The 23,417-nt window shown below is 43.6% G+C and overlaps 1 protein-coding gene across 1 annotated transcript in view; it reads right to left on the bottom strand.

Moving 5' to 3' along the window:
• Positions 1-3,021: 3,021 nt before the first annotated feature.
• The window catches only part of SCN11A (sodium voltage-gated channel alpha subunit 11), a 94,875-nt gene continuing 74,479 nt past the window's right edge, over positions 3,022-23,417 (bottom strand). Inside the window, exons 24-27 of the mRNA XM_042955574.1 lie at positions 20,877-21,014; positions 12,856-12,960; positions 7,577-7,847; positions 3,022-4,651 (exon numbers count right to left, since the gene is read on the bottom strand). Coding sequence (XP_042811508.1) covers positions 3,621-4,651; positions 7,577-7,847; positions 12,856-12,960; positions 20,877-21,014 — 1,545 coding nt within the window. The 3' untranslated portion in view covers positions 3,022-3,620. The remainder of the gene's footprint in view (positions 4,652-7,576; positions 7,848-12,855; positions 12,961-20,876; positions 21,015-23,417) is intronic.

Here is a 23,417-nt window from a genome sequence, read left to right as displayed (position 1 = left end):
TCTCCGGGACCGGCGGCTCCCCCTCCTTGAGCAGGAGGAGCTCGCACAGGATTTCAACTTTCCCAAGGGCACCGAGCACGAGTGGCTGACATTCCAAGACGGCTCCCCAGAGCAGCCGGCTCCTGAGCCCGGACTGTGTATACGGCAAGGTCTCACGCTTGCTCCACAGACAGGGAGAAGAGCGGGCAGTGGGGTCCTTTCCTGGAACCCAACGACGCCGCGTCCTGGTTCCTGGCTTGCTTCTTGGTGGAAGGGGTGGGAAGGTGGGACCACGTAACTCATCCTGTTGGCTGTGAATTTCTCGTGAAGCCCGCTCCACGCCCAAACGGCCTGGCATCGTGTTTCCCTTCCCCTGCCTCCCCACGCCCTTGGCCGAACTGTCTGTCCTCCTCGCCTTTACCCTCTGAAAGCATGTCCCCCGGGGCGAGGCCTCTGCCTCCTTCTAGATCTGGGTATGGTCCTCTCCTCCATGAGCTCATCTGCTCCTGGGGCTTCAAACGCCATCCCTGCTCATGCCTTATCCTCGCGGTCTTGGCTGGACACCGTCACTTGGACGGCATCTTAAACCTTCAAAATGTTCCCAACTGTTAAAAATGTTCTGAACTGGTAAAAAAAAAAAAAAAAAAATTAAAAAAATTAAAAAATTTCCTCTGCCAGGGGTGCCTGGGTGGCTCCACGGTTGGACGTCCGACTTCGGCTGGGGTCGTGATCTCACGGTCTGTGGGTTCAAGCCCCGCGTCGGGCTCTGTGCTGACAACTCGAAGCCCGGAGCCCGCTTTGGATTCTGTGTCTCCCCCTCTCTCTGCCCCTCCCCCGCTCATGCTCTGTCTCTCTCTCTCTCTGTCAAAAATAAATGAACATTAAAAAATATTTTATATGAAAAATTTCCTCCGCCGTAGCCGTGAAATCAAACGACTTCTTGCCCTCCTATAGTCATGAACTTGGCAACTTGCACTGCTGTCTACCCTGTCACCTTGACCCTCAAATCCTAAGGTTCCCCCTGGATCCCTCCACCACGGCCGGTCAGTGGGCACAAGCATCCTAGGGTCACAATGCATTGCCCCTGCCTCCCTCCTCAGCGCCTCTTCCCCTCCAAGACCAGTATTCTGCTCTCTTTCCACTGTATTCCACCCTGCATCCTCTGATTAGTTTTTCTCCCCGTTTCAAACACCTTCAGTGCCTCCCTATTACCTAAATATGTTATAACTCCTCGCCCTGGCATTTAAGGCTCTTCAGAGAACAGCCCATTTCCAAGATCCTATTGGGGCTGCTCCACCAAGGTGCTCCTACGTCCCAATGGGTCAGTTGGATGGCTGGTACTTCCTTATACCTTCTACACCTTTCTCCTTCCCCTCCACGGCGCCACCTCTGCCGTCTCCACTTCAACACCCTCCCGAGCCAGCTTCCCTTGCCACAATCCTGCACATCTATCAGTGTCACGTCGGGTACCCCATTTTCTCTTGTGAAGCCTTCCCGGGAGCTTGCCTACTACACACTCTCGAGAACAGAGGGATGTCCCTGGTTTACTGCACCTGTTACGTTGCATTGTATTATTATCCCATGAGTCCTTGTCTGACTCCCTGCCCCACCAGCGTATGTGCTCGTGACGTTAAGGGCTATTGGCTGTGAGCAGTTTACCCGGGGTGGTCCTGCACTGGCCCTCAGGGACGTGGCTGTCGATTGAATTCAGCAGGGGCTGATTTGCCTGGAAATACAACTCAGAAGACAAGACGCCTGGCTTCTTGTGCCTGGAGGGCTGTTTGCCCTGGACATGCAGCTTAGCCCCGGGAGGACAGAGTATCGTCTCTGTGTCCTGGGGGTATCCTGGAGCCCCGCACGGTGCGAGCTCTCTCAGAGGAGAGAGACTTCTAGCACCCGCCCAGGATTTGGATAATTCTCCCGCCTTGGCTTTCCTCCCTTAGCCCTTTGGGTCTCCCAGTGCCAGGCTCACACACAGATGCCGGGCAGCGCTCGGAAAAGAGCACGTCGGGCATTTGCTGCCATCTAGTGAAGGAAGCGTGGCTCAGTCTGTGGCTAAAGCGAAGCAGAGCCTGTGCCCTCCCCGCGACAAGGAGCAGCAGGTCAGAGGCTCAGACCTGAGACCCAGGGCCGCTGGCAGGCACCAGCCCCTCCAGCCTGCCTGCAGCCCCGGCTTGCACAGGGTTTTCCTCCACGCCTCCACTGTCACGAGGTAGGTTCTCCGCCCCCAGGGTAGCCTCTTGCCAAGCCTGTCTTGGTCTCAGGACACCTCCAGTTTTTAGGGAGGTCCCGGGCCTTTTGAGAGGCCTGGTTGGTTCTCTGGACTGCATTTCACGCATTCAGCCAGAACTGAATGTAGGGCTCATCAGCTCACCCACTACGGCTCCCCCACCCAGGGGTCCATGTGTGGCTAAGAAGGTGCTCTCCCTGCCCAAGGTGGCCACTGCAGATATTTTAAGTGAGGCTTTCTTTTTTTTCCCCTAATGTTTACTTTTGAGAGAGAGAGAGTGCAAGCTGGGGAGGGGCACAGAGAGGTGGAGACACAGAATCCAAAGCAGGTTCCAGACTCTGAGCTGTCAGCAGAGAGCCTGACGCGGGGCTCGAACTCACAAACCATGAGATCATGACCTGAGCCGAAGTCGGACGCCCAACCGACTAAACCCCCCAGGCGCCCCATTAAGGGAGGCTTTCTTACTGGTTCCAGCCAGTGGTGTGCTGGGGCCAGCTCGTGAGAACTGCTCGGGCATCTCTTTCCCGCTCCACATTCAGTAATATCATGTCGGTAGCCTGAAATCAGGCCTGATGGGAGAGTTCACCACAGAAATCAGTACATGTTACAAATCGTGGCCCTTTTTTTTTTTTTTTTCCTGAAGAGCCAGTTGCTATACATTTATCAGCAGATGACTGGCTTCCATCGAAATTCGAAGCAAAGCACCACTTTTAAATGACTCCTTAGACAACCGCCAAACAAGATGTTTTTTCAGTGTGCCATCTGAATGAAAGGCCAACTAAAAGTCTCATTTGTTTATTTATTTTTTCGAAATGTATATAACGGAGATTGCAGCTGGTGAAAGATAGGGTGGGAACTGAGAAGTCGAGATCATGCCTTAGGTTCAAAACAAAACCAAAATACTAATGGCTGGTAAAAAAGTATCTGCAATAGGTTATTTATTTATTGGCAGGTTTTGAATTTTTACTCAGCATGCAAAGGAGTTATATGGGATAAGCCACATACTTGCATTGGGGAAAACACGGAACAAAGGTATTGAACAATGTGCTTAGAAACAATATGGAAAAACACCATCTACAGTTTTAATGTGGTTTTTGTTTTGTTTATTCTTTTTTTTCTCCATGATTTGAACTGTGTTTCAATCCTAACATTGGTGTGTCCTCTACAGCCCTTCTAGTGTCTTCCTGGCTAAGATACTGCCAGTGGTTCATAGTCAGGCAGCCTTATCGTCTATCTCTGTAAGAACCGTTTGAAATAAACATTGACGTATCACTTCTTTTAGGCAGAAAAAGAAATGGGATGGCTATTTTGGGGAGTCAGTTGCTCGTTCACACACCGAGCTGTGGACCCCTGGAGCTGAGAGGCCGGAGGCAAGGTGGTGAGGCTGTGAGGTAAGGGTGGAGGTAGGGGCTCAGTCGTAGTGGACCTTGCCCTCGGCCACCCCGGAGCTGGAGAGGTCTCCATTGCAGAGTGTCTGGAGTGGTGAACGAGGCCCGTCTTCTAAGGCACACATGGACATCTTCAGCTTGTATTTTCGAAAGGCCTTTTGAATAACAGCAGCACATCTTTCCTCTTCCTTCCTCTTGGTGGTGGTGACTATGGGTTCATACAACTTCTTGGAAGGGTTGGCCTCCATGAACTTCTCCTCCATCATTGCTTTCATGCTGTCCAGGCCGCTGGAGTCACCAAGTACCCTGGTGGTGAACGCGAAGAGAATATCCAGGCAGTGGAGGCGATCTCCACTCACCATGGGCAAGTCCATCATTAGGAACTGAAATCTGTTTGGCTTTGCCACCCGTAAAGGCTCAGGAAGGGCATCGGCAAAGTCAGAAAGGGCAGGATACTTGATAAACTGTGTTGCTTCTGGGTCAAACTTTTCCCAGACTTCATAGAATATTTCAAAGTCATCTTCACCCAAAGGGTCCTCGCTTTCTTCAGTGGCAGTATTGAAGTTCTCTAAGATCACAGCAATGTACATGTTGACAACAATGAGGAAGGAAATGATGATGTAACTAACAAAGTAGGCTATGGCTATGGCAGGGAGGTGACGGCTGTCTAAGTTGGGGTTGCATGAATCGTTTGATTGCAGCATGGGCCTGAGGAGGGCATCCCAGCCTGCCGAGGTGGTGATCTGGAAGAGACAGAGTATGCTGCCAACAAAAGTCTTGAAGTTGAATATGTCATCAATTCCAAACCCTTCCTTCACTTTGCAAAAGCAGTTCATACCAAAAATGGCATAGATAAACATAACCAGAAAAAGCAGAAGACCGATGTTGAATAGAGAGGGAAGGGACATCATCAGAGCAAAAAGGAGGGTTCTAATTCCTCGTGCTGCCCGAACAAGTCTCAGGATCCGACCAATCCGAGCCAAGCGCACAACTCTGAAGAGCGTTGGAGGGAAGGGAATGTGCTGCTGGTTCTCCAAGGCAGAAACCATGGCACCTTAGGAGAAGGAGATAGGTCGATTAATTTCCAGCAGGCACACTGCTTTCAGATCCAGCTTGTCGCTCCTGCCTTGGAATCTTAGCGTGACCGACTTTTCTCAGTACTTTGCAATTTACGCACTGCACACTTACCAATATCAGGGCAATATCTACCTGTGCCTTAACTTGGAAAATAGTTTCCAAGCACCGTACAACTTTAAGATGGGACTTTGGATGGAATAGGAGATGATCTAAAATATTGAAGGCACCCAAGGAATGGAAAGAGAATGCAGTTTATAAAAGGCTATTTTGTGAGTTATCTCATACACTCGAAGTACATTTTCTGTGCCGGGTATTGAAAGTCATTCACGGGATAAATAGTTTTCCATATTTGTTGGAAATGGAAGTGGAAAACAGATGGAAAACAGATAAACTAAGGATGGAGTCCTTCAGATTAGAGCGCAGGGAGAAATGTCTGTTACCGAAGGTTGGCTTGAACCTGAGCTGTCATCAGAAACTGTGGAAACCCTAACCCCAAAACTCCTTAAAAAGGCCAGTTCCTATTTGTGTAGGGGAATGTGAGCACAGCCTGCTACAGGTGATGACAGGGCTGGAGGGAGAAGGTGTTGGGAGGCTCAAATCTGGGCGGAAGCTGCCATGGGCGTCTCATATTTGTCAATATGCTCATCCCAAGGAAGGACTCCTGGGGTCTGCTCAAAAAGCTTGAGGGACTGGAGATACTTTCCGTATTGCTGTAGACACCCCCCAAAAGAGCATCTCGAGCAGAGGTTTCCGCAAACAGCTGAATATTTGCCCTAAAATGTCATCCTGTTCTCTCATCGCCTGCTCTGCAAGGAAATGATACAGGATTTGAAACAGCTCACATTTTGGCCTAAATATTATAGAGCGGCTGGGACCTGCTTACCCTGTGTAGATATGGCCTTGGTCTTGCTCTGGGGGGTCCTCTGAGGTCATTAGGGGTGGTGGGCAGCCAGAATTGTCTGCTATCGCCTAATGACTAAAGAGAAGTGGTGGATAATCTACTTCACCAACTGCCCTGTTGTGCCAATGAAGTTAAATTCACATGTTAATTTTGCAGCCAACGCTGGTAGATGTGGAATTTATTAAGTTCCAATTCAGCAACAACTGGAGGAGGTCCACCCTTTAAGGCCACCTCCTCCACGAATATTTCTCTGACTAATCGAGCCAACAGTAATCCGTCCTTTATCTGAGCTCAATTCCGTGTACCATGAGATTTGGTGTGCAGCTCATTTCTCGGTTTCTGACTCTTTAAGGTGAGTAAGTCTCAATACGTCACCTGCCTCGTTAACTCCTAGAGAGATTCACTTTGACTCGCACTCATTTTGTATTTATCTAAAAGCTTAGGAAAGAGCTTGAGAAAGCATAGAAGCTTAGTGTTGGGTGGGATATCTATCTACTGGCAAAGGCAGATAAAATGCTGCCCACATCGGCGAGTGGGATTTGGCTCAGCGCACGCATTTTCTCATCCACTGGAGCAAAATGCGATACAGTGCTCTGCTGGGGTCTGTTCAAATTGCCTAGCGGTTGTTCCAAGGACAGAAGTAAGAGATATTCCCACAAACTACACAATGGCTGGCACTGCCTGGAAGGAGCTCAGTAAGGGGTGGGATAAATGGGCTGCTCTCTACATATTGGAGGACGGGCTCTTCAAGTTCTCCGAGGGCTGTGCCAGACCCATCCTTACCACAGTTTTCTGGGTTTGCTGTTGCTGTCAGTTTCACCGGGACTTGGGATTGGAATTGATTGACGAAGATAAGCGATCCATTTCACTGTAGGCGTGTGGAAGGATCTATTGCTAAACTTTATCTACATAAGTTTCATGGCTTAGAAGCCAGAACAGACTATCATCTGTACCGTTTTCTCGTTCTTGGAAACATCGGCATTGCTGCCGTAGTGATAGGAACCAAAATATTTTGATCTCGCATATCTGTTTAACGCATCCTTTCTGAAGGAGCACAAAAGCTCCCACTTGTGAAATCAGTTTTCATTATCTTCATTGCTTTTTGAACTACGAGAATGGCCTCTGGGTGGTTGCACACAATTATAAAGAGTCAAATTATCGGTTTAGTTAAAAGCAAACTGCAAAAACCCAGAGTGTTAACTCTCACGGTTTAGCCATGAAGAATTTAATTTCAAAGTTGATGTGTGTGTGTATGTATGTGTGTTATAAAAGGTATACAGCAACAGCTCTTTTTTTTTCTGTATTCTTCTTCCATAAATCTTATAGGTAATCCTGCTTATGTTAAGAAAAATATACTGATTATAGAGTAAGGCTGGTTGGTGAATGGGGTCCAAGCAGTAGAGACCAGCATCGTTCATGCTGTGGTTTAGGTTAACGTGGGATTCAGAATAAAGAGAAAGCTCTGCTTATCTTTAGGACACACTCTTGGAAGCCCAATTTGGAAGCCATGGAGGCCCTGTATAGGAGGTGAGAGAGGGCCTAGGAATGTCCCAGGGATACAGTAATTGTGATCTGATATCCACATGGATTTTGAACTAAGGAAACCGTGGGAACTAAGTGCCAAATCCTTCGAACTAAAAGATGCTGACGAGAGCTTATAGTTGCACAGGAAAGGTAGAGCTTTGGCTCAACTATGTGACTGTACCAGGTACCCCCACAGACACTTTAAGGTCATCTTAACTTTGTCTCTCTCCACTGAATAAATGGATCCGCACATTTATTGGACTCTCTATTTCACTCATGTAAACAGTCAAGAGAATGAAAATTGCTCCGTATCTCCTAGCAACTTCCCAGGAGAGAATGGCATCAGTACACCTATTTTTTCAGAATCCACGTTAAGCCTAATTTGTTGCGTTGCGGATAGTCTGGACACGCTACCAAATGATAGGATTTACTTCTAGCTCTCAGATGAAGGCCCCTCTGGCTTCTGATTTTACTTACTAACAATAGAGAGAACCACGATCACACAGTCGAATAAGTTCCAGCCATTGGTGAAGTAGTATTGCCTCAAAGCAAAGATTTTGATGAGACACTCAATTGTAAAGATGACCACAAAGGCCAGGTTGAGATCCTCAAGGATGGCTTTTGTGTCTTCGGGATGGTTATTTGATTCAGCCATCATGATAACCATGTTGAGGAAAATGAGGATGATGATGATGACGTCAAAGACCTGGTTTGTGACCAGGTCGAACGCGAGACCCTGGCATTTATTCTGAGAGGGGGAAAAAAAAATAAATCTTAGATCATTTTGCATTGTAAGAACGAAGTCACGTACATAAGGAAGACACACACGACAGAATTTGTCCTCCCTTACAATTAAAGCAGTTTCTTGAAAAATGAACACCCTTTTTAAACAAGAAATTCTTGCATATACATGTTCATTTAAATTTAATTACATGACTGCTTTTAAGCTGTAGGCTTACAGCTTTAATTCCATTTTAAAACACAAAAAATTAAAAATTCTTAGTAACAGCATAACTTTGATATGATGGATGTGTTTTGCTGAAATAGAACAGCTCATGTTGGATTTAATGACAAAAAGATGACCTTTGGTCTCTATACCTCATCTGTTTCTTTACTCTGACTTCAATAACACCTGCTCACATAAGTATGCTGGACAAAATGGAATTCACATCCCCAAGGCTCCGTTCATTAATTCAGAATAGTAAGACCTTGTACTTAACCCAAACCCTGTATGCGAGCAGTTCTTGAATGCCAATTTTCCACATGTGGCTCACTTGAAAATAAGGCTACGTAAATGGTATTGTGAGGCAATGATTACTAAAAACAGAAATGGAAAAATGATTTCATTTTATTACTGATGGTGAACTTGCACAGTTGGCTGGTACACAGATGGCCATCCGATGCACAGTTGCTCTGGTACAGGTTCTATCTAGCTCAAGTTTGCACACCTAACCCACCACACGCAGCGATATGACTCAACTATTCCACTATATTTTCCGTAATCTAACGGCTGTGAAGCACTACTTTGCTCTTAGTGGAAAGCTATTCTTAAACACAAACTCAGACACTAATTATGCTTGACTATAAATTGATTGTTTTATAATATATGTATATGTTAAGGTATTTTATGTTATCATCCAATCAAAATATACACACGCCAGTCTACTTGGAAAACTCCTAAACCCCTAAGAATCATCGTTAGAACGCTAGCATCCATTACGGTAATCAGGCAAAAGATGATGGTGGCTTGTGGTGGTAATAGTGGAGAGAGATATAAGCATTTAGGTCGAAGAGCTAAGAGGGAAGTAAATGCAGAAGGAGTGTTTTCATGGCGGTGGCTGCGGGAAAATGATAAGCTGAGGCTATCATCTCAGGCTGGTGGAACCGGGCCAGCCACAGAGCAGACAATGCGGAATTTCGGAGGGAGATGATAAGATCTGTCCTGAGAACACTGAGTTTGAGGCACCAGTGAGGCATCCGAGGGCCCTGGGCAGGTAACGGTATGGGTACGGAGCTCAGGTGCAGAGCTGGAACGCAGATGTGGAGTTCAAGGGCACCAGTGCCGACATGACTTAAAACCATGAGAGTGAACGGTATCAGTCAGGAAGGGCGAGAGCAATGAGAAGAGGGGTTAGGGACAGCACTGGAGGGATACTACACGTAAGTTGGTGTCTTCCAAATTTTGTCCCAGAATCATTAAAGGAGTCTGGAGGAGAAACTTGAAAGTCAACTGCATTTGCTATGGGAGAATGCATCTGGGAAGTCAGAAAGGAACTGGAGAAAAGGTACTTTTAAGGGCGCTGTCCGGGGAAGCCCAGTGAGTGGCAAGAATTAAGAGTGAGGGAGGGTAAGCCTAGGCCTAAGAGTTCAACTCTGACAAACAGAGGAGATCAAGAATACAAGGTAGCTAAGTTGGCAGATATAAAAAAGCATTTGCATGTACAAAAAAGCATTAGAATGTACAGTGAATCCTGCACCTCGGTATCATTTTTAAACCGGTAATGGAGCCCCCCTCTCCCCCCCCCCCGCCCCGCCACTGTGTGGATGGTTCAGGAAGAATCAGAAATGACTCCAGATCCCTTCCTCTACTGTTAAAAAGAAAATGCATCACTGCTCAGGTAAAAACAGTTAGAGTTTCCCCCCATGCAATTGTTATTCATCTGTTCCAAAGATAATATTTAGATTTTAGAGATTAAAAAAAGTCAGTAGGAGGGGCGCCTGGGTGGCTCAGTCGGTTGAGGGCCAGACTTCAGCACAGGTCATGATTTCACAGTTTGTGGGTTCGAGCCCCACGTCGGGCTCTGTGCTGACAGCTCGGAGCCTGGAGCCTGCTTCGGATTCTGTGTCTCACCCGCTCTCTGCCCCTCCCCCACTTGTGCTCTGTCTGTCTCTCTCGCTCTCAAAAATAAATAAGCATTAAAAAAAAATTTTTTTAATGTCAGTAGGGAGGTCAAGTTGCAAGTTAAGTGCTAACAGCTGATGTAAAGTCTTAAATTCAGGGACATCGGGGAGTATGTATTTACCTCTTGCAAGACTGCTGTCTGGAACATAGAAGTTAATGTAAACGTGATGCGTTAACTGGGGAAATGATACTCGGTTGTTGGAATCGCTCGGTGTGAAGCTATGACTGGTAAGCTGCAGCTACACAGGGGGTTACGGGGTGACACCTACCCGCAGACAATCCATGGGACACAAACGCCATAAGACATGGTTCAAGCACGGAGGTGGCAGCTTCCCTGGGGTAAAGTAGCTCGTGCCCACCGGAAGCTCAGCGCTTGCAGCCTAGCATGCCCAGGGCAGCAGAAAGGCCTAGAAGCTGCATCTGTGCCCTTGCAACATCTGTCTGGCTGTGTGCTGCCTTGCTTGCTTCATACCCTTTACGAGGTCGACGGGTAAATACGTGGGAACATATTGTGTCTCTTGAGTCTTCCAGTTAATTTCAAACCTAGGACCAACCAGTCCCGAATCAGCGGTTGCACAACACCCACGGGCGAATAAAAATTCTCTCTGTCTTTTTTGTTGGCTCGAGGTCAAATGACAACCTCCTCAAATATAGTTATATCATTAACCTCCCGGTGAAAAATTCTTCCTGGTATAAATTCTAAACCCTTTGCCCGAACACTCACAGGTATTTTTAGCGCAACGCAAATATTTAATCCTAGTGGGGTGGACTCTGTGTGGGCCCTCGAACATAACCTCTCACTCAGCCAATGGTTACGGACAATACACGCTGTGCCACGCTCTATTCTGCGTCATGGGAATAGCAGTAAACGAAACATACCTTTGATAATTTGGGGTCTCGTGTTCGAGTGAAAGTCTCTATGTCGTCTACATGCTGCAGATATCAAGCCCCTCTTCCATATTGCCTTCCTGAACTTTTCAGCCCCCTCCCTACCTTGAAACTCACTTGTCAGAGCTGCTAACTATGGCTAGCCATCCCTTTTTAATCTGGTGTGCCCCAATTCCAGAGCCTCAATCAAGCTGCAAGCCTGAGACAGCCCCAGACTACCTGAGAAAGCACGATTCACAGAGAGCAGGGGTCAGATCTGGCCCGCAGTTGGTTTTTGTGTCGCCTGGGAGCTCAGAATGGGTGTCACATTTTTTTTAATGTTTGGGGGAAAACTCACGAGAAAAATAAAATGTCAGCATGTGAAAATTAAAGAAATCCAAGTTTCAGTGTCTATAAATCAAGTTGCCCTAGAACACAGCCATGCTTTATGACCATTAGTTCAATACTGTCTACGCCTGCCTTTGTGCTAATGCCAGAGTGGAGACCATGCGGCCCGCAAAGCCTGAAATATTTACTATCTGACCCTTTGCGGAAAAAAGTGTGTCAACTCCCGACACAGAAACTTCGTGGTAAATGCTGGTGAGGCGGAAGCCAGTAGGCATGGCCTAGACTTCACACCAGAAAAGACCGGTCAAGGATAGTATAAATACATTTTAAACTGGTCAAGATTTAGTCAAAACTACAGGGAGAAATCACCTCACACTTGTCACGGTGGGCGGAATTAACAACGTAAGAAACAACAGGTGTTGGTAAGGACGTGGACAAAAAGGAACCCTCTTGCCCTGTTGGTGTGAATGCAAACCGGGGCAGCCATTGTGGCAAACACTATGGAGTTCCTCAAACACTTAAAAGCAGAACTACCTTAAGGACCCACAATCGCACTCCTAGATATTTGCCCAAAGAACATAAAAATACTAATTTGGGGGGATACATCCACCCTGATATTTATAACAGCCTATCTACAATAGCCAAATTATGGGAACAGTCCCAAGTGCCCATCAACTAACGAATGGGCAAAGATGGATATGCACAATGGAATATCACTCAGCCATAAAAAGAATGAAATTTTGCTACTTGCAACAACATGGAGGGAGCTAGGGCCAAGTGAAATAAGTCAGTCAGAGAAAGACAAACACCATAGGATCACACTTGCGTGGGGAATTTAAGAAACAAAACCAACGAGCAAAGAGAGGAAAAAGAAAGAGAGAGAGAGAGACAAACCAAGAAACAAACTCTTAACTGCAGAGAACACACTGAGGATTACCAGGGGGAGCTGTGTAGGGGGAGGGGGGAAATATAAGTGATGAAGATTAAGGAGTGCACTTGTCGCGGGGCGCCTGGGTGGCTCAGTCAGTTAAGCGTCCACCTCTTGATTTCGGCTCAGGTCACCGTCTCACTGTTCGTGAGTTTGAGCCCCGCGTTGGGTTCTGCAATGATAGTGTGGAGCCTGCTTGGGATTCTCTCTCTCCCCCTCTGTCTCTCTGCCCCTCCCCCACTTGTGTTCTCTCTCTCTCTCTCTCTCTCTCTCTCTCTCTCAAGAAATAAACGTACAAAAAAAAAAAGGGGGGAGTGAACTTGTCGCGATCATCACCAAGTGATGTAGGGAAGCGTTGAATCACTATACTCTACACCTGAAACTAATATAACACTGTGCGTTAACTACACTGGAATTTAAAATTAAAAAAGAAAAAAAGATTTAAACTGTTAAGTTCACATCATTGCAATGAGCATATACTAAACACCTATTGTGCGCTTACCAAAAAGCAAAGGAAAGGTTTTTTGCCCAAGTTCTTATTATTGAATTTGAATGTCTCATTTCCTTAAAGACACTAGTGTATCTGGGTTTTTATGGAGTTCTTAGATAATGTGTGTAAACTTAGAAAATAAAGGAGAATGGCACAGTAGACATCTGAGCTCAAGACTACTTAATAGATCTATGTGTTTAGAACAAATCAATTGCTCTCACCAGAGGCCTCGGAATGGGCTTTTGAGGTTTTTTGGATCCTAATTTTTTCATTGCATTATAGTATTTCTTCTGTTCTTCTGTCATAAAAATATCTTCACCACCTAAGTATATGGAGAAGATGAGAGCTAATTATCATTAACAGTATTTTTTTTTTTTTGGAAACAAGTTCTAAATTTTCAGAAACAGTTTCAAAGTTCTACATTCTATCCTAAAATTCCAGTGGGAAGCAAAAGAGGCGGGACTCTAGGGGAAGGCTGAAAGGTAACAGGGTTTAAATTAAGGAACGAGGAAATAATGTTACTTTTATCAGCTATATTTTACTTTTTAGAATGTGAACAAAGATTACTTACTCTTTGCAAACAGCCATGGAATCTTTACAAGAACTGAATATATTTCAGGTTTCATAAATCAAACACAGGGCAACAAAAATCTAGTAACAAACATTTAAACAAAAACTCTCACGAAGTGGCAATTAAAATTCTCCCGAATAAGTGTATAAATGCATCCATTAATAGGATTTCATAAGATTTGTTCCGACCAATTCTCAGAAAACAATAACAATTAGAGAGCTTTAAATGTCACTATTGAGCAAGAAAGAATAGAAATATGAACAAGAATTTCTGCTTCTGGAAAATTTGGGAGGGAGTAAAATATCTAGAAATGCTGGGTAAATCAGAACAAATTCTTTTAAAACGTACAGCTAAACTGGCACAAAAGACAGGAAAATCTCCAGGGTCTGAAAATCAATAGTGATCAAAAAAGACAGAGAGTAGGAAACTAGCTTGAAGCCATTGTGGGCCAAGAGCATTTGCTAATCTCTGTAAAAACTAGAATCTTGGGCCTTAATAAGTATAAGGGAGTCATGAGGGAAAAAAGGCAGTGGGCTTATGCCAAGATGCCTCCATGAATCTGGGACTCCCCAAGTGCTACCAATGAAAGGGTGAAGAAGAAATCAGAATCTGTCTGTTGGTGGAGGAAGAGAAGTAGGAAACTTAGTTCGGACTCTGGGTAAAAATCCAGTCTTCCCTGATAATTTGTGAATCCAGGCCTGCCTTGATGACAGTGTGGGATTTGAATTTTCACCACTACCAGTGTGGACCAAAAATATACAGCCTTATGGCAGTGTTTTCAACAATGGTGCTGGGGAAACTGGTTATCCCCAATTTTCCCAGCACTAAGAATAAAGGTAAATCCTTACTTAACACCACACACACAAAAAAAAATAGCTCAAAAAAGATCAAAGACATAAAGGTAAGATCTAAAACAACAAAACTCTTAGAAGAAAACATAGGACAAAAACTTCACAACGTTAGATTTGGCAATGATTTCTTGCATGTGATGTGAAAGGCACAGAGAACAAAATTAAAAAGAGACAAATTGGACTTCATGAAAATTTTTAAATTTTGTACATTAAAAGACATTATCAGTGGAGCCAAAAGGCAACTCACAGAATGGGGGGAAATATTTACATATATATATATGTATATGTATTTATTTTATATATGTATATATCATATACATATTTTTCTATGATTTTATTTTTAAGTAATATTTATACCCAACATGGGGCTCAAACTCAAACCCGAGACCAAGAGTCGCATGCTTCACTGACTCAGCCAGCCAGGTGCCCCTTATATATCAGAAATCATGTATCTGATAAGGGATTAATCAGAATATATGGAAAACTCCTAAAACTTAAAAACAAAAAAACCAAACAGCCAATGTCAGAGAAATTACTATCCGTGTTCTCTTCTAGAATTTTATGGTTTTAAGTCTCACATTTAGGTTTTTGATCCATTTTGAGTTTATTTTGGGGTATGGTGTTAGAAAGTGGTTCAGTTTCATTCTTTTACGCGTAGCTGTCCTGTTTTCCCAACGCCACTTATTGAAGAGACTGTTTTTCACCCATTGTATATTCTTGCCTCCTTTGTCACAGATTAATTCACCAGATAAGCATGTATTTATTTCTGGGCTCTCTATCCTGTTCCATTGGTCTGTGTGTCTATTTGTGCCCCAGTACCATGCTGCTTTGATTACTACAGCTTTGTAGCATATCTTAAAATCTGAAATTGCAATACTTCCAGCTTTGTTCTTCTTTCTCAAGATTGCTTTGACTCTTCAGGGTCTTTTGTGGTTCCACACAAAGTTTCGTGTTATTTGTTCTTGTTCTGTGAAAAAATGCTGTTGGTATTTTGATGGGGATTGCATTGAATCCATAGATTGCTTTGGGTAGTATGGACATTTTAACAATATTAATTCTTCCAGTCCATGAGCATGGAATATCTTTCCATTTGTATCATCTTCGATTTCTTTCATCAATGTTTGTAGTTTTCAGAGTATAGTTCTTTCACCTCTGTGATTAAATTTATTCCTAGGCATTTTATTCTTTTAAGTGTAATTGTAAATGGAGTTGTTTTCTTAGTTTCTTTTTCTGCTACTTCATTATTAGTGTATTCAAATGCTACCAATTGGTGGGTATTAATTTTGTGTCCTGCACATTTACTGAACTTATCTATTACTTCTGGTAGTTTTTTGGTAGAGTCTTTAGGATTTTGTTTGTATTGTTTCATGTCATCTGCAAATAGTGGCAATTTAACTTCTTTAACAATATGGATGACTCATTCCTTTTCTCTTGTCTCACTCTCTTGTCTCCAGCCATGGCTGGAACTTCCAGTACTATGTTGAATAAAAGTGCCAAGAGTGAATATCTTTGTCTTCTTCCTGATCTTAGAGGAAAAGCTCTCAGTTTCCCCTCCACTGAGTATGATGTTAGCTGTGGACTTTTTGTATATGGCCTTTAATACGTTGAGGTATTTCCTTCTAAATCCCCTTTGTTAAGAGTTTTTATCATGAATGAGTGTAATATTTTTGTCAATATTTTTCTAGATGTCTCCTGAGGCAAGGGGAAAAAAAGCAAAGATAAATTATCAGGAGTATATCAAAATAAAAACTTTTGAACGGTGAAGAAAACCATCAACAAAACAAAAAGGCAACCTACTAAATGGGAGAAGACCTTTGCAAATGATTTATCCAGTAAGGGTAAATATCCAAAATATATAAAGAGCTTATACAACTCAACAACCCAATTAAAAAATGGACAGGGGACCTGAATAGACACTTTTCCAAAGAGGACATACAGATGGCCAACAGACACATGAAAAAGGGCTCAACATCACTGTTGGGATCTTGATGCAAATCAAAATCACAGTGAGATATCACCTCACACCTGTCAGAATGACTAAAATAAAAAGGATAAGAAAGAACGAGCGTTGACAAGAATGTGGAGAAAAAGGAGCCCTCACGCACGTTGGTAGGAATGCAAAATGGTGCAGCCACTGTGGAAAACAGTACGGAGGTTCCCCAAAACATTAAAAATAGAAATAGCATATGATCCAATAATTCTACTCCTGGGTATTTACCAAGGGAAAATAAAAACGCTAACTTAAAAAGATGCACACACCTCTATGTTTATTGTAGCATTATTTATAATAGCCAAGACATGGAAGAAACCTAAGCACCTATTGATAGACGAATGGATAAGGAAGATGTACTACAGGGGCGGGTGCCTGGGTGGCTCAGTCGGTTAAGCATCTGAATCTGGCTCAGGTCATGATCTCACGGTTCATGAATCCGAGCCCCACATCGGGCTCTCTGCTGTCAGTGCAGAACCTGCTTTGGATCCTCTGTCTCCCTCTCTCCCTCTCTGCCCATGCTGGGCGCTCTCTCTCTCTCTCTCTTCCTCTCTCCCTCAAAAATAAATAGACATTAAAAAAAAGGGAAGATGTGGCACACAGGTGTGCAATATTATGCGACCATTAAAAAAGGAGGAGTTTGTGCCATTTGTGACCACCTGGGTGGGTCTCGGGCGTATTATGCTAAGTAAAATAAGTCAAACTGAGAAAGACAAATACCACATGATTTCACGCCTACGCGGAATCTAAAAACCAAACGGATAAACAAACAGGAAGCAGAATCAGACCTAGAATACAGAGAACAAAGTGATGATTGCCAGAGGGAAGGGGGGGGGGTGGGCAAAATGGGGGAAGGGGAGTGGGAGATACAGGCTTCCCGTTATGGAGGGAATAAGTCCTGGGAACAAAAGGCACGGCATATGGAATAGAGGCAGTGATACTGTAATAATGTTGAAGAGTGACAGATGGCAGTCACACCGTGGTGAGCACACCGTAACGTATAACCTTGGCAAATCACTATGTGCTACACCTGAAAGTAATGTGATATTATGTGTCCACTCTACTCTAAATAAATAAATAAATAAATAAATAAAGCGATCTAATTCAGAAACTGGCAAAGGACTCGACTAGCCATTTGTCTAAAGAAGCCATATAAATAGGCAACAGGCCTATGAAAAAAAAAATGCTCACCACCGCGAGTCAGAGATATCTGCACGCCGATGTTCACAGCAGCTCTGGTCACGAAAGCTAAAATGTGGAAGCAACCCAGGTTGCCTCACCGTCCATCAAGAGCTGAGTGGCTGGGCAAAATGCGGCATATATACGCGGGGGAATATTCTTCAGCCTTAAAAAAGGAGATTCTGACATACGCTACAGCGCGGACGAACCTTGAGGACACGATGCTGAGGGAAATAAGTCCATCCCAAACGGACAAATGCCATATAATTCCACTTACACGAGGTACTCAGAGCAGCCAAATTCAGAGCAAAAGGAAGTAGAACGGTAGTTGCCAAGGGCTGGGGGAGGGGGAAGGAAAATGGGGAGGCAGGGTTGAACAGGTACAGAGTTTCGGTTTTACAAGATGAAAAGAGTTGTGGGGATGGGTAGGGGTGATGATTGCACAACATTATGAATGTACTTAATACCCCTGAACTGTACATGGAAAATGGTTAAGGTGGTAAATTTTATGTTATGTATATTGTACCACCGTAAAAAAATAAATAAATTTTTTTTTGTAAAAAACAAAAATGCAGCCCTAGAAGTTAACCAGATTGTCTCCGGATGCCTGGCAGATATGCGTCTTCAGTAATCATATGCATCATGACAGTATGTATTAGTGCTGTTATTCTGAGACTGTCCTGTGTGTGTGTTGGGGTATAAAGCAAAAATGAGTAATCATGGAAAATGTTAATTCTATCATTTCCTGTGCCCGTGAGAATCGGTTTTCTCAGCATGGGAAAGAAGAGATTTAATTCAAGTTATTATCAGAGAAGAGGTTACGTGAAAACCTTACAGTTCTCAACTTGAATGACCAGTATTCCTATTTCTACGTGCATTTCCTTGAAGTTCTAAATGTGAATAGCTCTGGCCACTGAAAAATCCTAGAAGCAATGGCAATGAGCGTTCCAGGTTGTGATCTTGGGGTACCACCTCCCCACCCCACCCCCCACAAAAAAAAAAACCAAACAGAACTCCTTAGAGAAATGGCTGATTCTTGATCTGGCACAGGAGTGATACCACTTAGCCCTGGAACATCTTGTCATTCCAGATGGCAAGGAAGCTGTCAAACGGGAGGACCTGATTTTAATCCTGATTTGAAAAGAAACAAACTTTAAGATCACTTGATCAAAGGATGAAAGATAAATATTTTAAGAAAATGAAAGACTCAAAGAAATCTGAATGTTGACTGGGTACTTGACAAGTTTAAAGATTTCATGTTAAACTTTTTAGGTGTGATCATGGACTGTGTTTATGTTTAAAAAGAGATATGTCTTGAAATATCGGTGGATGAAATGATGTGCTGTCATTTGCTCTGTTGAAAAACCTGGTGGCAGGATTGGATAAGGGGAGAGATGCCATAAAGATGTTTTTTTTTTTTAATTTTTAAAAATGCTTTATTCACTTTTGAGTGAGAAAGAGAGACAGAGCATGAGCAGGGGGAGGGGCAGAGAGAGAGAGAAAAAAATAGAACCTGAAGCAGGTTCCAGGCTCTGAGCTGTCCGCACGGAGCCCGACGCAGGGCTCGAACTCACGAACAGTGAGATCATGACCTGAGCCGAAGTCGAACGCCTAACCGAATGAGCCACCCAAGCGCCCCCATAAAGAAGCTCTTAAATCAATAAACATGTTGGGTGATGGGTAGTGTAGGTTCATTTTAGTAGACTCTTGTGCATGTTGGAAATCTTCTATAATAAAAAGTAAAGATAAAACGAAATGCCATGGCCTGATCAAAACAGTGATTTCAAATGTAAGCTGAAATCTAAAATCACAAGGCCTTGACATCCAAATTGTAAGTATTGACTGCAGTCAAGCCGCATATAACAGAGGTGACTCCACACCACACACCTCCAAGTAATAGCAGCAGTAAACTTACAGAAGGACAATGAGTGACTTTCCCCGAAGTCACTAAAGGCTAATCAGGGGCACCTGGGAGGCTCAGTCAGTTAAACGTCTGACTTCGGCTCAGGTCATGATCTCACGCACGGTTCGTGGGTTCGAGCCCCGCGTCAGGCTCTGTGCCGACAGCTCGGAGCCTGGAGCCTGCTTCGGATTCTGGGTCTCCCTCTCTCTCTGCCCCTCCCTTGCTCTCTCTCTCTCTCTCACTCTCTCTCAAAAATAAACATTAAAAAAATATTTTTAATAAGTAACAAAGCTAATCAGTATCAGTCTACATTTTGGATAGATTACAAGAGTTGAAGAAAAGTTGAAAAGAACCATAAAAACAGTTAGAAAACCAAAGGTGAATATTTAGTTACCTGATTTTAGGATTTGGGGATTCAGTTCCTATATGTAAGAGAAGAAGCCAAAAAAGGACAAGATTGGAGTTCGGCCCCATAAAAATACTAAATGCCTACAAATCAAAAATGTCATTACAGAAATATAAGAAGCAAGTCACAAATTGGACTTAATATATAAAAACATAAGAAAAAATGACAATTTCCATTTGGAAAAGAGACAAAGGGAGAAATATAACCATCAATCTGAAAAAATATATAAGCTCACAAATGATTAAATAAATGAATATAAAACAATGAGATAACACCTTTACCCATCAAGCTGGAAACGAAAAATTATAAAAATACGAATGATGAGAACAGAGCAAACAGGCATTTTTATATCTTGCAATCCTGTTGCAAGGAGCGCCGAGCACAGCATTTCTGAAAGGTTATTTGACAATATATGTTTAATGCCTTAAATTCTAGAAACTTATCCTGAGAAAATAATCACAGGTACAGAGAGAATTTCAAGAATGTTCACGATTGTTTCAGAAGAGCAAGAAATTTAGAAATGACCTCAATGTCCAAAAAAGAAGGGAATGATTAAGATAAATTACTATCTATCTATAATATGAGATGCAATTCAGCCCTGAAAATTCTCACAATAGAGATGATTTCATCACATGGGCTCAGTACTAATGGGCAAGGGGGGTGCTACAAAATTAAAAATATTCTGTCATCTCAACCATGTACAAGGAATACATATTTAGTGAGAAAGTAACTGACGAGGCTTACTCTAAAACTGTTATCATCTAGTGACCACCTTAGTGGCGATTAAATTTTTTTAGTCTTCTTTTATTTTCCACATTCACTAAACATCCCCTATAGATTACAGAATCAGAAAAAAAGAATACACATCTGTTTATTACAATGCATGACGAAAAAAATCTCCCTAAAAAAACCCTGCCTCTTTCCCAACCAACCTGTTTCCAAGTAAGTTCACAAAATCTGCCGAGACTCGCGTGCTGGGAGCCAGGACACAAGTTTGCTGGAAAAGGAGAGTTCTTCTTTTTATCTTGGATTACAAGGTACACTTGAAAGGTTACTTAAATATGACTGTAGAGTCATAAATACCAATCCTAGTACGTGTTTTTCTGTTGGGGTTCAACAATGTCCTCTGTGTAAGGGGGTAGAGTGGAGAATAAAAGCAGCGATTTAATAGAAACCAGCTATCCTCAATCTCTTTTCAGCCATATCTCCAAGAATCTTCTCCAGGTGGCTTTGTTCCCATGCAGATGATGCTTTGCACCACAATCTAGATCAGCATTGTGTTCCTTCCAAGCCCTTTGGGGAAGACATAAAACCACCAAATCAGAACAACCCCCATACTTATCTTTTTCTGCTGTTGGTTGAAGTTGTCGATAATAACACCGATGAAGAGATTCAGAGTAAAGAATGAGCCAAAGATGATAAAAGCCACGAAGAAAAGGTAGTTTTGTGGGTTCTCCTCAAACCCTGGCTGTAGTTCTTTCTGTTAGGGAGTTTTTTAAACAAGAAAAGAAAACAATTACCGGAGAAAATTAGAAGCCATCTTAACTACCTTATCTAAAAGACCACAGTGTCTCTCGGCAGGAGCTTTAGCTCCCCAGCCTCTGCCAACCAGCCATGGCTCGTGCAGGGAAACCCTCTTTAAGCTTCCCCTTGAGGGGCTTAAGTGGTACCATGCAATGGGGTGGGCATGTGAAAAGAGGCGTAGGCTTTTTCTCCTAAGCAATAGAGAATCATGAAAGGGTTGTAAGATTGGGGAATGGCATGACCACATGTGTCCTTTGAGAAGGTCTCTAGAATGTCTATATGGACACATAACTGGAAGGAGCCACACTGGAGATAAGGCCACTGGAGAAGGTGACTACCAACTCTTGAACAGCTACATCCTTCATATAGAGCCCACTGTTGTATTTAGTCTGTGCTTGTGCCCTGTCAGTCTTGAATTCCCAGTGCCTGGCATACTTTGTGACATGTAGATTCTCAATACACCTTGGATGGATGGATGGATGGATGGATGGATGGATGGATGAGTGAATTAATAATCAAGCTCTAGAGCAGACGCAAAAATGGACCACAACTAAGTTCCCCCAACTCAAGGTGTGACCAAAAGCATCCAAAACCCCCTTTGTCCAAGTTCTTCACATTGTCATTGGCTTTATGCAGTTTGGGAACAGGTGACAGGAAGATTTCTCTTTTCTTTCTCCAGATGACATGCGAAGATATATCTATGAGTGTTGATAGCTCTGTCACTTGTTGAATGTTTTTATGATGTTTGTTATTTAATACCCACCACACAGACTAATGTAATGAAGGTAATATTTGAAAATATTTTTGTCTTTTGCCTTGAAGAGTACCTGGCCTTGGTCCCAATTGGCTTGAGATGTCCATTTGTTTGAACTAACGGTAGCCATTAGTACAAAAACTATATAATGGAAAGAATCATTGCTTGAGATGTCCATTTGTTTGAACTAAGGGTAGCCATTAGTACAAAAACTATATAATGGAAAGAATCACCACTCAGCATCTGACATTTAAAATAAGGTTATAATGCAGGCTAACCATCCTGCAAAGGGAGGTTCAACTAGGGAAAGTAAATGACAAAAGCTCACCTCTCTTGTACCCAGAAAAAGCAGTAGAGCGACAGAGAACATCAGAGTCATGAGATGTGTATCCTGATTCTCCCTCCACGGGTTTGGAGAGGGGACTTGGGATTCAGTAAATTGAAAGGAACACGAAGGGGGGAAAGAGGATAGTTTTGCTCAACTTCTGTATTTTTCCAAAAGGAAGCTGCTGCTGGGAAGGCCTGGGATACATTGCGCAGGCAGGATGACTGAAGAGGTTAGAGTGGCATACTTGGACAGACAGAGTCTCTCAGACTTTTCAGTTTTCATGAGGCTGGGGCATGGAGTTGATAGCCATGGGCCCGCCCTGACGGGCTTTTGGTAAGTGATGGGAGTAGCCTGCTGGGCCAGGGAGCCAAGCAGAGGACATGACAGAGAGTCAGTGTTTAAGGCCAGGAAGAGTTAAGGGGGGAGAAAGGCCCATGTTTTCACCGATATTTGAGCCCCGCAAGATTCTCTGTGACTACGCAGACAAGGGTATCGTCATGCTAGGTGCCAGCACATACCAGCTATAATGTCCCAGGACCAGCATCAGGCTAGACATCCCTCCACCCACCGCCACCCACCTATCATTCGCTCAGGGAACATACGTGAGTCACACTTCTTGCAGACTTCTGCATCAGATTCCCTCCCCATCCCCCATCTCCACCTCAAGGCAAATGGATGCCTAAGGTAAACTAGGGTGAAGGTCATATACTCAAAAGACAAAAATTAAGCACATCAATACTTTAAAATCCTGCGTTTGTTATAATTTGCTACTGTACCACTTCTCATACCCCCAGTGCTGCCTCTACCAGCTCACATGTATTGAACATCTACTATGTGCCAGGCATCAATTCTGCAGACTCTCAAACAGAACAACATGTGTGTGACGACAGGAAAAAAATTAATGCTGGCTCCATTCTTGATTCAACCATTTGCTTACTCCATGGCTTTGGGCAGCATTCTTCCCTTCTACTCCTCAGTTTTCCCTACTGCGAAATAGAAATGGCCTAGATGGCTGAGTACCCTTCCAACTTTGGGAATCCATGATTTTACTTCTTACTTAACTAGAATTTAACAGGTGGCAATCGCCAGAAGCCCGTTTAGTCTCTGGAGAGACTGTAGCCATGGGAAGCCTCTCTTATCAGACGCAGTCCATCTGTAAGGTCTTCCCACAGCCCTTGGCTGGCACCCTTTGAAATCTGGCTTCTGCCTGTATACCCATTTGGAAAAGAAGTGAGAGAGGAAAATCAAGGCATTCTGTGATTCTGTTGCTTCTGGCT

This window comes from Panthera leo, chromosome C2 (genome assembly GCF_018350215.1).
Source record: "Panthera leo isolate Ple1 chromosome C2, P.leo_Ple1_pat1.1, whole genome shotgun sequence".
Taxonomy (NCBI): Eukaryota; Metazoa; Chordata; class Mammalia; order Carnivora; family Felidae; genus Panthera; species Panthera leo.
The sequence above is the reverse complement of the archived record's forward strand: the minus strand, read 5'-3'. Positions and strand labels throughout refer to the sequence as shown.